The following is a 12,712-nucleotide window of genomic DNA, read 5'->3' as shown; positions in this document are numbered from 1 at the left end:
TGCCACGCTCCAGTGAGCCTCCTGGCACCTCGGGCGGGCCCCAGTATCCGGGGAGCGAGCCCTATCGCCCCGCCGTGCTGTCTCCGTATGCCCGCCGGGGTCCAGTTTGGGGGTTGGGTGGGGTGGGTGCGCCTCCTTCCCCCCCAGGTTGAGAGAGTCAACACTAGTTTTGCACAATGCACTTTGTTAATAGACACATAGGGCACATAACACACACTTTGCGGGGGTGAGGTAGGGTGGAGACACCGTCTACGCCCTACAACTCCCCTCCAATTTTAATGCACAACTGGGGGGGAACCATCGGTTGGGGCATACCGCAGTATTAAACAGTGCTGCGGTCCCCCATCTGTATTCCCGCCGCGCCACCACGCCCCCCCTATTTTTTTTAATGCACCACATACACTTACCGACACGTCTGGGAAGCAGGCGAAGCGGGGGGATATCATTTCCCTCTGCTCCATCTCACCTGCTCCCAATTTTAATGCACCACACACACTTGTATATACACTGGGTGCGGCCACATCCACGGTGTAGGGGTTGGTGGCGTGACGACCGGGACCTTTCCCTGCTGGGCCTGGGGTTCGGGCGTGCCACCCGTCTCCCGGTGCTCCCATCTCCCCTTCCGCCCCCAGTGTTTGGCCCCACCACGCAGCTGGAGGTGGGGTGGGCGCGGGTGCCCTCGCCGCTCCGCTGTCCGGCCCCTCTCTGGCACAGATGGGGGGGGGGGGGCAGGGACTAAGTTTTGGTGGGTGGCGGGTGTGGGGCGTAATGGGGGGGAGCGGGGGCGTGCGTAGTGGGCCTGTCGTGCCCCGTTCTGCTGCGTTTGGCTTGGGGAGCGGGCCGTTTTGGGGAGGGGGCGCTCCTGGCTCCTGGGTTTGCTCTCCGGCCGGTGGCCCCTGCGGGGCCTGGGGGTTGTGCCTTGGCGCTGCCGCGGCCTGGGTTGTGCTAGCGCTGTCCTGGCCGGGGTTGTACGGCTTCCCTCTTTGGTGAAGGTTTTCATGCATGCCAGATCCACCACATCAACATCTACCGAAATTCAAACACAATCTGCTTCTTCCTTTCCTCTTGTCGTTGAATCGGTGGAGGCTGATATCTGTGGATCTCACTCTGCTTCATCTATCCTTCCTTCCTTTCCTCAGTCTTTCCTTTGGTCTCTTGAGGTCTCCCTAATTTGTTGGAATTTAGATGTTTCTGGGGTTGGTGAAAGATTCCGGTTGGTAACCCGGTGGGTATGATCCTTCCTCGGGTCTTCTGACAACTTCACAACTCTAGCTGGATTCTGAAGTATTCGGTTTAGGTGAACGGTATGGGATTTTTAATAGGTTTTAAATGAATTAATGAGCACACACTCACACGCACGCACGCACATATGCACACACACATCCGCACATACAAAAGGAAAAAAGAGAGAGAGAGAGTGCAATGATGATGACATGTCGAATCGGTAAGATTACCGAATGAACAATACTGAGCTCTCAGAAAGAAAAGAAAAGAAAACGAAAAAAAGAACTCCAGTAAGACAGTTGGTCCGCCGTTTCATTTTACCCACACGTCGTCACTTAGTGTTTTTAGGACCAACCGACAAAGTTGGGCATTCCGTCGATATTGACAGATCATCCGTCATCAGTCCGTCTCTCGCGTCAGTAGTCCTTTAACCCGAAAAAAAAAGCACTGATACTTCACATTCACATGAAACACATGATTAAACTAGTTAGCATAATAGCCACAGCCGAAATAGCATAAACTGGCATGACATCACACACAAGCATACACATATTGCTGGCGTCGGACCAAAAAACAGCCTACCATGTGCACCTTGTAACCCAATAGCAGACTCAGTCTCTCTCTTTCTCTCTCACTTGCTCTCCAACGTATGTGCCTAAACAACTACCTCTCTGGCCTGCGATGACGGTACAGGAGCCACGGCGCACGCACTCTTCATACACCAAATGTTGGCGGCACACAGTACATTTTGGAGGCTCTCTTGGAGGATATTCATGAGAATCAGCTCTCAGTCATCTTCTTTGGCGGCGTAGTAGTAAAATATACAACAATATCTCTTCAGCTTAATGATCACTTGAATCTGACTCGGCGGTCGCCATCATGAATCGTCATACACGCCATTCATGTTCATGTGCACTCCAGGAACCGGTCAGAAGACATACTCGCAACTCTTGAGAACTCTCAACTTAAATTATCCATCGTCTACATACAGTAAGCGTATTCGTTTAGTTTTTATTGCGTTGTTCTGTGTAAAAATTAAATTAAACACTGTAAAAAAAAAAAAAGATGTATGTACTGCGTAGACACAATTATACAGTATATAATATTTGTTTCTTTTTTTACAAAATACTGTAAATGCCTCGTATTGGTCCCTCACAGGAGCGCTTGCTGTGTTCGCCGCTGCAGCTTGTGAGGGCTGTGTGGCGGAGGAAACTTCTGTTTTTGTGTGTGGAAGAGAGCGGCTGTATTCAAAACAAGCGCAACACTTCCTCTCGTTTTCATTACATGGGTACCTCAAGCGACAATCGCTGCTGTGCTCTTAAAAATAAAATAATAATAAAAGGCAAAATGCTTAGTACGCAAATGCGCATTTACAGACTTTAATCTGGTATGCAATTTAATATTCCCAGTGCACATGAGCACCTGCGCACCAGTTATGTGCAGCCTACTAATAATGCTTTATCTAATGTCTGCTTTTTGTCCCGTTAGTAGGCATGGACCAATAACCAGTTTGACGATTTACCGTGATTTTGAATTCAAGGTTTCAATAATCGATAATACTGTCTGTCACCGGTAATGAGCTCTTCTTGCAGAGTTGAGTAAACGAGCCTATTTGAAGTTAATTGCCTTCAATTAACTTTTTTCTCCTTCAACAACTAGTGCACTTGCAGTCGGGCACAAAGGAGGAGAAGGGACGAAGGGAGAGGAGTGGGGATAAGTGGAGATGCTTATTGTCCTTAAAACTAAAATTAAATTAAATTAAATAAATAAATAAGTGTACAAGTGTAGGTGCAAGCGTGTTGTGTCCACAAGGACAATGTATCGTTGGTTGAAATAATGAAGCTTTACTGGTCTTAAGTTTCCTTTTCCTTATCTGATACACAAACCTCTTACAACCGTAGCTGGAAAATAAAACAAACATGACGCTGTCAATCAGACATGTTCACGTTACCTCCATACAGATATAGTCGGGCTGATTAAACTCAAAAGGTAAACACACACATAAATCTATTAAAAGATAAAATCTGTTATTTACCTTGTTGCCACTTTCAACTGGACTAAGTATCTTAAATTTTTTAACCATAATTATTTGTAACTCTTCCAACGTTTTTTTAAAGGATGTTTTTCAGCACACAGACAGTAGAAACAACGCCAACAGGCACTTTTTTTTACAAAATGTTCTACAGACACTTCTAAGAATGGACGGAGCGGATGTAAGAATTTTAAGACAAAATTAAATTTTAGACCTGGGATGAAAATATGGGTGTTTTTAAAAGACATTTAACTGTTTTACTGCCAAAAACATTAAATAACGTTTAATAAAATCCTACGGAGGGCTGCCAAAGACGTTAAAAGACGTTCACTATGTTTTTTTTGGGGTTTTTTTGGAAACGGGTGGAGGAAAGCCTTGTCCAGCTGTGCTGAAAGTATCAAGCAGATCTAGTTAGTATAATGACTATTTTTGGCCCCTAGATGGCAGCGATGACTCTCTTTGGACAAGATTGGGTAGGCGTCAGTAGAAGACGTGAGGCGGAGCTAGAGTGTTGAGGGGAGAATGGCTGATGAAGCGAAAATGGCGACCGGTTGCAAGCAGGTCACGCTTGAGCATTTTTTTCAAAGACGAAAAGCATCGACCAATGCTAAAGAGCACATTGATGACGACGATGATGGTGACTCCGAGGTTGACGCCGAAGTTGGAAGCGTAGACGCGGCAGCTATGATCACGTCGTAAAGCCTCACCGGCTAGCGATGCTAACGGCGGAAAACGAGCACTTCTGCACAGGCGGACGTTCAATCGGACGATGAAGAGTAGTCGAAAAGCATCGACCAATGCTAAAGAGCACATTGATGACGACGATGATGATGATGGTGACTCCGAGGTTGACGCCGAAGTTGGAAGCGTTGACGCGGCGGCTATGATCACGTCATAAAGCCTCACCGGCTAGCGATGCTAACGCCGGAAAACGCGGAGCACAACCGAGCACTTCTGCACAGGCGGACGTTCAATCGGACGATGAAGAGTACCCCGAGTCCAATGCATATTCATCGGAGGAGTGGGTACAGTCTGATCACGGAGAAGACACTGGTTCTGGACTACGATGCCACCAAGAATGGAGTGGATAAGATGCATCAGAACATCTACCACCCGGTATAGGAACTGAAGGACATGAGGAAGCCAGACGTAACACCACCGTAACGTAACCGTATCATGATGCTGATAGTAGCCTTGATGGCAACATGGCCAAACACACACTGCAGTATAAACTTGCTATTCCCCGGAAAAAAAGGCCGGCAAGAAAGTGTAGCGTCTGCACGCGAAGGGGCAATCCCAGTGGAACTAATCTGTTGTGCAAATCCTGTTGCGTCTCCTTGCACACAGGGGAGTGTTACACAAAAAGAAAAACTGTAGTTGAAACATCCACATAATTGTAAATAGTACCACAGTTGCACACATTTGTAAATAGTTTGCCAAATTGTTGTGTCAAATTGTTACACTGTTGAATGTAAATAAACGTATTTTGCTATCAAAAAACACTTTTTCATTGTTGGTGGTAGTGTTTTACATAAGTAAAGCACTGTTTAGATGTTTGTGGCACCATTCATGGAAAAAAAAAGGTGTCAAATTCACGAGAGTGCATGAAATAATATCGTTTCACTAAAGCTTGATTTCTCCGTATTTTGGTCCAAAACAGAGCATTTGGGTGAAACTAACCATTTTCTATTGTTGATTACCGAAAAACGGAATAAGGTAGAAACAAACTTTTTTTTCTGATGAAAGATGAGAGTTCAATCTTTCATTTGGTAGTATGCGTGTTTCCATAGTCCAAACACAAAATTTTCTGTGGACCTTGAAAGATCAGTCAAAATGCTTAAATCGGCGCACCCAAAGCATCCCTTTTCTGAAAACGTCTGGCAGTCAAAGAGTTAAGGCCTAAAATTTAAGTTTTTGAATTTTAGACTTTTTAAGACCCCGCGGGAACCCTAATTTAAAACGCTTGGAAATGTCATTGCTTAGCAAAACGGAACATAAAGTGTATGTTACAGTATATTAGTATTAAATAATTATAATAGCAGTAATGTTATTTGTAGGAGTGTGACGATATCTCGATATCGCAATACTTTGTCTCCCGATCGATTATCGATATGTCTATTGCCTACGCCAAGTATCGATATTTGTAGTTAATATACAGCCGCTATAACGGCTCCATTGTTCATTACTTATTGAGCAATTACTTGGCGGGCCGCTAGGGGGAGCGCCTCATAAGAGTGGCGGGGAAATGTACGGAAGTCTTCAGGCGAAGAAGACTCATGAGCTTACTTTTACTTGTGTTAGACATTTATCTGTCCAGCAAGTGACTCAGTTTTGCGTACGTTTCTATGAAAAATGTTATTATATCTTTAATTTTAAAGTTTTAAAACATTTTGTTTCGACTTTTTGAAGCACACAATTTCTGAAGAATATATAATATAAAATGAAACAAATGACTATGTGACTGACTGACAGGTTGCATGAAAATAGTGTTTAACAAAGACACAAATTTGTTCACAGAAAGTTGTCTCTGTTAAGACATTTGTATTTGTTTAAAAAAAAATACACTTAAGTATTCACTGTGAAGAAGACACCAGTTTAAATATTGTGTTTCAGTGATGGTACAAAAAGAAACTATTTTCTCATTGAAAAAACATCAGTTTCTGTGATCTTGATTAGTTTTATTTTAGACTTATTATCTGACCAACATATCGATAATCGCGGTATATATATATATATATATATATATATATATATATATATATATGTATATATATATATATATTCTATTGCTTAATAAAACCCAGGCTGCAAAGACAAAAAATAAATTGCTCATTTGCTACACAAAATTTGCTCCTCAAACAAAGCCATTAATACGCAAAACTGCTTCACAAAAATAATAATAATAATAATAACAATAATAATTCAGAGTCCTGTGCAGACTGACGTCAGTGAACGATGAATTGTAATCACTAGATTTCGGTCGGTCAAAAGTCAATCAAAAGTACTAGTGGTATTGACAATTCCAAAGTTACGTCACAAGTCTTACTGGGTGAAATGACCCATTAAAAAGCATTGGACTTACCCATTAAAAAGCATTGGACTTTGGATCGTCGTAATTTAATTTGTGAGGATTATTTTGATTTCAAAATGCGATGAAAAGTTGTTTGACTACTGTAACAATCTGCCTGGTTTGTATGCTAGTCACAGGCAAAGGCAATACAATACGCCGTTTGTTTTCACCGTGTAAAGGAAGCGTTTGCATTGTGAAAATATCATAAATGCCCGGCTGTTCGGAATCGTCAATGGTTACTTGTTTTGGGTATTAGTGATTACTCATGAGTTGAGTACAGTACTCGTACAGGTAATGGTCCCCAAAAAAAAGTGGTATCGAAAAACCCTTGTTAAAATCCAGGAAAACAGATTCACTAGGAGACACCCAACGTTTAATGTTGGACATGTACTTTGAAAGCCCATGTGCCGTCTTACCTTGTCCAGCTCGTCGTGCAACTCCGACAGGGTGGGTCTGATCAGCTTCTCCCCCAAAGGTGCGGCTGTCTGGCGGTAGAAATCGATGTTGGGCACAGCATCGATGGTATTATGACCAAAGGTCCTCAGGTAATAGGTGTTCGTGTGGGTGTCATAGTGATAGTGATGCTGGCCACCAGTGGACGAATGTAAACTAGTCTCGCTCATCACTGTGTCCCCATTCTGCATTCCCTCGGCAGGCGCTGCCTCTGGAGAAGCCGGACTCTCAGCCCCGCTTGGGTCTATAAAGTTCACCACCCGAAAACGTCCTTTAGCTTCCTCGCCGCTTGTCCCCGGGTATTCAGGGGGAGCACCAAGAGTGGCCTTCTCGCTGGATGGGACAGTGGTGGAAGCGTCGGAACTCAGCGACTCATCTACGACTGCGGCAGCTGCCTCGGCCACAAGGTCCACCTGAAAACGACTCTGACTATGCGTCGGACCGGGCGGCTTTTGCCCCGCGTCGGAGGCTAAAAAATCATTCTCCGCCGGGGCGTTCTCTCCCTGAGCGGGAGCTGTGGTTGATGGCGCCGACATGGCACACTCAACACAAACTAACGGGTAAACAGTTTATGAGAAAGCACGTTAGGCCCGCGCACCTATGTAGAGCAAGTTGGTCCGTGACAAGCACAACTGTGTCGATCTCTAAACTGTTTAGCAAGAGGGGGGAACGCGCTTCCTGAGCCGTATGGACCGCGGTAACAACGAAAAATGCCTCGTTCGTGCGAAATGTGAGGCTACAAGATGGAAACTTTAGCCCCCCTAGTGACTTTTTCTTTCGAAGACACAAATATGTAAAAAGGCAGCAATCTTTTAAACTTAAGTCTGTCGAGCTACCGTCTTCCTGTAATTCAGAGCAGGATGCTGTTATCGACCTTGCCGCAACTCCTCCTAGCTTCCTAGCGGCTCCCTCACCAGTAATATACACACACTGCGGTCGGCATCACTGAAGGGTGGGTTCCTGCTACGCGTGACCTCGCGAGATGTGAACGTTCGCGTCTCATTTTTCAGGGGGTGGGGTACTACGTGAGAGGTGGAAACAACAGACAGAAGTTTTCCTTTTATTTCGACGAACTGGTGACGCATAGACACTCTAAAAGGCATTGTTGTACAGTACTGTTTATTTATACTAGCTACTATTTTCTCTATTTAAATGTTTTGTAGTTTCTTGGGGTGAGGAGAGGGGAGTAGAAAAAAGAGAATTTCACTTGAATGTCTGCTTTTTTAAAATGTATTTTAGATAGATAGATAGATAGATAGATAGATAGATAGATAGATAGATAGATAGATAGATAGATAGATAGATAGATAGATAGATAGATAGATAGATAGATAGATAGATAGATAGATAGATAGAAGCCCGGGGGGTCACATCACAGGCCATCATTTTATGTGACTCGCAGTGACAAATCGTGTTTCGACTTTGTGTTTCTTTCCACTTACCTTCACTTGTAACAACACTGAGATGTGAGATATTGTAAGCATGTTTCATTACCAATCTCTCTTTTAAAATAAATTGAAAAATTGTTGAACAAACAAATATTTACTGGCTTTCTAATTTAAAAACTAGTTATCCATCAATCAACTTTGTGTGTGTGGGGGTGTGTGTGCGTGCGTGTGTGGGGGTGTGGGGGGTGTGCGCGTCTGGGTGTGCGTGTGTGTGTGTAATGAGTTTGACACTCCTGATGTAAATTGTTGAAATGGGGACAACCTTGGAATTTACATCTAAGTCATGCGGACCATCCTTACAACAGTCTTAGGGTCGAATTCCACAACTTTAGGTGCCATGTGCAGTTCATGCCTTGACTATAGGTTGTTGGGGTTTTTGGTTCTAATATTAAACTGTAGGTTGTAACGCATGGTGCTTTGAGACGAAGACAGCCATGGACAAGCGTTGCTGGATAGCCAAAGTTAGCAAAGATTTACAGTGTTTACTTTACACTTGTGCTCACTTTATTTAATAGACAAAAAAAAACGTACAATGGACTGTTACAAGGTGCACTTGAATAATTAAATATAGCATTATTCTGAACTCCTATTACTTTGGATTTCCAGCTATGCATAAAGACAACAGAATCTTGATGACCCTACAGCAGATGTCAGAGCAGGACAAAAAAATACTATTTAGAATGTAAATAATTCTTTATCAGGTTTGTTTGTGTATAAATAAAGACCTTTTATTCGAGTTTTAACAGATAGTGGGGGTTAGAAGTGCTCCCATCCAAACAAAGAGGAGACTGAAATATTTATCAAGACACAATGGCACCTTAAAGTGCGATGAAACTGAACAGCCTTTGAGTGAAAACAGTTTTGAACATAGATTTGTTACAGAGCTCTTTGCGACCAGTGTGGAAAATCGTTTAAGCCTTTATGGAGCCTTAACAGAATTTCATTTGGGATCCCCCGTTACACCATGTTTATATTTTTAAATTGTTAGAAAAAAAAAGAAAAACATTCTCACACATTTTTGGGGCTCCCCATTGGCCAGGGAACCCCAAGCAGTCACTTACACCACTTTTGCCTCAGGCATGCTCCTTGTTGACTAATAATATTCATAGTAGCATCAACTGAGAGATGTGTTTCAAAAGCTAGCTTTTTTTTTTTTTTTACTTTCATGCAGCTGACACATAACTTTAGTCACAAGTGACTTGCAACCAATCCTTTGTCTCTGTTTGTAGTAGGTGATGGATCCTTCCATTCTTCCATTCTTCCATTTAATGTATCACTTCTCCCTGTGGGCAGGAGCCTGTTTACAAACCCACAACCTCAGAACTATGAGTCAGATGTGCTAACCAGTCAGCCACCATACTGCCAAGAATCTAATATATTAATGTATAATAAAATTGCACAATAAACTGGTTCCATAAGGGTACATTATAAACTGAATACTTTGTTGAAGCACAAAACATTTTGACATTTAAGATATGCACAACCACAACACTGGTCATCTCCTGAAGAACACCACAACATTAAAGTTGTTCTATGTAGGATTTTGCCCAAAAATATCTTTACAGTAGCCTTTTTATTCGACCATTTAGACTCAAGCACATTCTAATAAACAGATTATGGTAAATGGTACTTAATTTATACAATATAGCGCTTTTCCAACTTACAAGGCCCTCAAGCGCTTTACATTTTGACTACTCATTCACCTACTGATGATGACGCAACATCAAGAGCAACTGGGGGTTCAGTATCTTGCTCAATGATACTTCAATATAGTCACAATGGCCTGGGGTCAAACCCACAACCGCCAGGTTCCGAGACCAGCACTTTTCCATTGAGCCGTGCTAAGATGAACTAACACCTTAGCTGTTCACAATGGGTACTGCTGCAAGCCTCTAGCCAATATTTTTCAGAATCGATTCGGCCTCGATTTCTCGCCCTCTGTCTGCGGAAGTGACGTCATGCACGTCTCACAGTGACGACCAGCCCAAGAGCTAGTATTTCGCTGTAAAATATTCTATATTTGCTCAGAAAAGATGGCCATCTAGCATGCCCTAAACACCCACTGTTACCCTGCTGAAAATAATTTCCTAAATATTTTTTTTTGCATAAAATATATATTTTTGCCTAAATAATCTCCTCGTGATGCAAATAGTTAATTTTTTTGTGTTTCCTGAAAAATCTGAAAAAATTACTTAGGCAATTTTTTTAAGAAGGTGTCGATATTGGGTTTGTTGTTGTATTACCACTTGAAATTGTGGCCAAACTCTGTCACTCTTGGTTACATAAAACTGTATGACCAGGAAGCCTCTGGTGAAATAGGAAATTTGCTTACAAAAACACATTACACCATAAAGCGATGTGCAGTATTACTTTGTTAATGACAGGTATTGGCCACAGTTGGCCCAGATGGATGTGTGTATAGCTCAATTTATGATGGGAAACAAGTAAACATTTACTCTTACACTATTATATTATATTAAAATCTCAACTCTGATCAGATCATGTCACATTTTTTTCATAAAGTACCTCTTTTTTCCTGAGAGAGCTCAGCATTGTTCATTCGGTAATCTTACCGATTCGACATGTCATCATCATCATTGCTCTCTCTTTTTTATTTTTTTATTTTTTTGTATGTGCTTGAGTATGTGCATGTGCGGGTGGGTGTGTGCATATGTGTGTGTGCGTGTGCGTGTGAGTGTGTGCTCATTAATTCACCTAAAATGATTCAATATTACTATAAAAAATCCCATTCCGTTCACCTAAACCGAATACTTCAGAATCCAGCTAGTCGTGAAGTTGTCAGGAGACCCGAGGAAAGATAAAAGAAAAGAAAGAAAAGTGAAATCCCGCACTGACCAGACATCATCTACTACCCATCGAGTTACCAACCAGAATCTTTCACCAACCCCAGAAACATCTCAATTCCAACAAATTAGGGAGACCTCAAGAGACCAAAGGAAAGACTGAGGAAAGGAAGGAAGGATAGATGAAGCAGAGTAAGATCCACAGCAAGGCGGCAAGGGGGAGGAAGGAGGAGGGAACCACGGGGCACCCCGGAGGCCCATTCACCCCGAACTGCGTCGTCGGGCACGGAGCGACGGACTGCGCCGGGGCGGCGCCGCCCCGGACACCAGGGAGAGCACCGCAACGCAGCACCTTCCAAGAGACCCAGGGAACGGCCAAGATGCAGCCACCACCCAGAAGCCAACAGAGGGGCAGAGCCGCCCATGCTCAGCCAGGGGGGACAGCACCTATAAAGTTAACCCACTGGCATGCAGTGATTCCGAATATTAACCCTTGGTGCCCATTGGAAGTGAATCTTGAGGATTTGGTGACTGTAAGGTGTCATTTGATGTAGTCTGCTCAATCCTGCTGGCAGCAACTGGGTTCGTGACTATAAAAACACATCCATTAGTTACAAATTGCCAAATACAGAAACAGCAATATAAGTTATCGCGATGTGGTGGCTCTTGCTAACAGGCAGAATTAAGTAACCAGATTTAGATTAAAAGATTCTATATACGTAGACCATGTTCATATAAATTTTGATATTTGTTTTTTATTCGAGGCAGATATTTTTTCCATTAAAATGTGATTTATGAGGAGGTTAGACCGTTGGTCAATATTCAGAGTTTGTTTATTTTTCCAGTTAACAATAATTGTTTTTTATGAGCGATAATAAGAGCTACAAGTGTAGATTACAATTGTTTACGTGGCAAGTCAGTTTTTGTTAGGTCACCTAGCAAACACAAGTTTGGAGATAAAGGTATCCTAGAGTCCAAGATGGCGGAACGTTTTTCTAAGACTTTTTGTCATTTTAAATACGTTTTCACAAATTTATATCCAAAAGTGCTACAAGTGTAGATTGAAATACTTCAGAATCCAGCTAGAGTCGTGAAGTTGTCAGGAGACCCGTAGGAAGGATCAAAGAAAAGAAAGAAAAGTGAAATCCAGCACCGACCAGACATCATCTACTACCCACCAGGGTAAGCAGGTGTGAAGCAGAGTGAGATCCACAGACATCAGCTTCCACCAAGTTAACGACCAGAGGAAGGAGCAGATTGTGTTTGAATTTCGGTAGATGCTGGTGTGGTGGATCTGGCATGCATGAACACCTCCGCCAAAGAGGGGAGCCGTCGACGCCGGCCAGGGCAGAGCAAGCACAAGAGTAAATCTAAAAGTCTGAGGTTATTACAATCCTTCTGTTTTAGTTCCAGCCAACAGTTAGTATCTCTGTTGGGTTGTGCCTATAGAATGATATATTGTAGCTGGTTACCTATATAGTAGTGCATAAAATTTGGTGCCTCTCGACCTCCTTTTCTAAAGAGTAGATAGACTAATCTTTGCTTTTAAAAAAAAATTCCAGTAGAATTTTGGAACGGCCGAGTCCAACGACTGGAACTAGTTAGATGTAGGTTTGAATGGAATCATTGAGAAAAAAGAATTTATTTTGGGTAAAACTTTCATTTTAATGGTAGCTATTCG

At 42.7% G+C, this 12,712-nt stretch overlaps 1 protein-coding gene across 2 annotated transcripts in view; it reads right to left on the bottom strand.

Moving 5' to 3' along the window:
• The window catches only part of slc12a2 (solute carrier family 12 member 2), a 116,508-nt gene extending 108,775 nt beyond the window's left edge, over nucleotides 1-7,733 (bottom strand). The window contains exon 1 of one of the 2 annotated variants that reach the window (XM_086096003.1): nucleotides 6,743-7,733. In XM_086096003.1, the coding sequence (XP_085952129.1) occupies nucleotides 6,743-7,315 (573 nt within the window). In that variant the 5' untranslated portion in view covers nucleotides 7,316-7,733. The remainder of the gene's footprint in view (nucleotides 1-6,742) is intronic. The other variant, XM_086096002.1, reaches the window with a different exon arrangement.
• Nucleotides 7,734-12,712: the final 4,979 nt, after the last annotated feature.

This window comes from Leptonotus elevatus, chromosome 15 (genome assembly GCF_054856555.1).
Source record: "Leptonotus elevatus isolate MCC_2025b chromosome 15, RoL_Lele_1.0, whole genome shotgun sequence".
Lineage (NCBI taxonomy): Eukaryota > Metazoa > Chordata > Actinopteri > Syngnathiformes > Syngnathidae > Leptonotus > Leptonotus elevatus.
The sequence above is the reverse complement of the archived record's forward strand: the minus strand, read 5'-3'. Positions and strand labels throughout refer to the sequence as shown.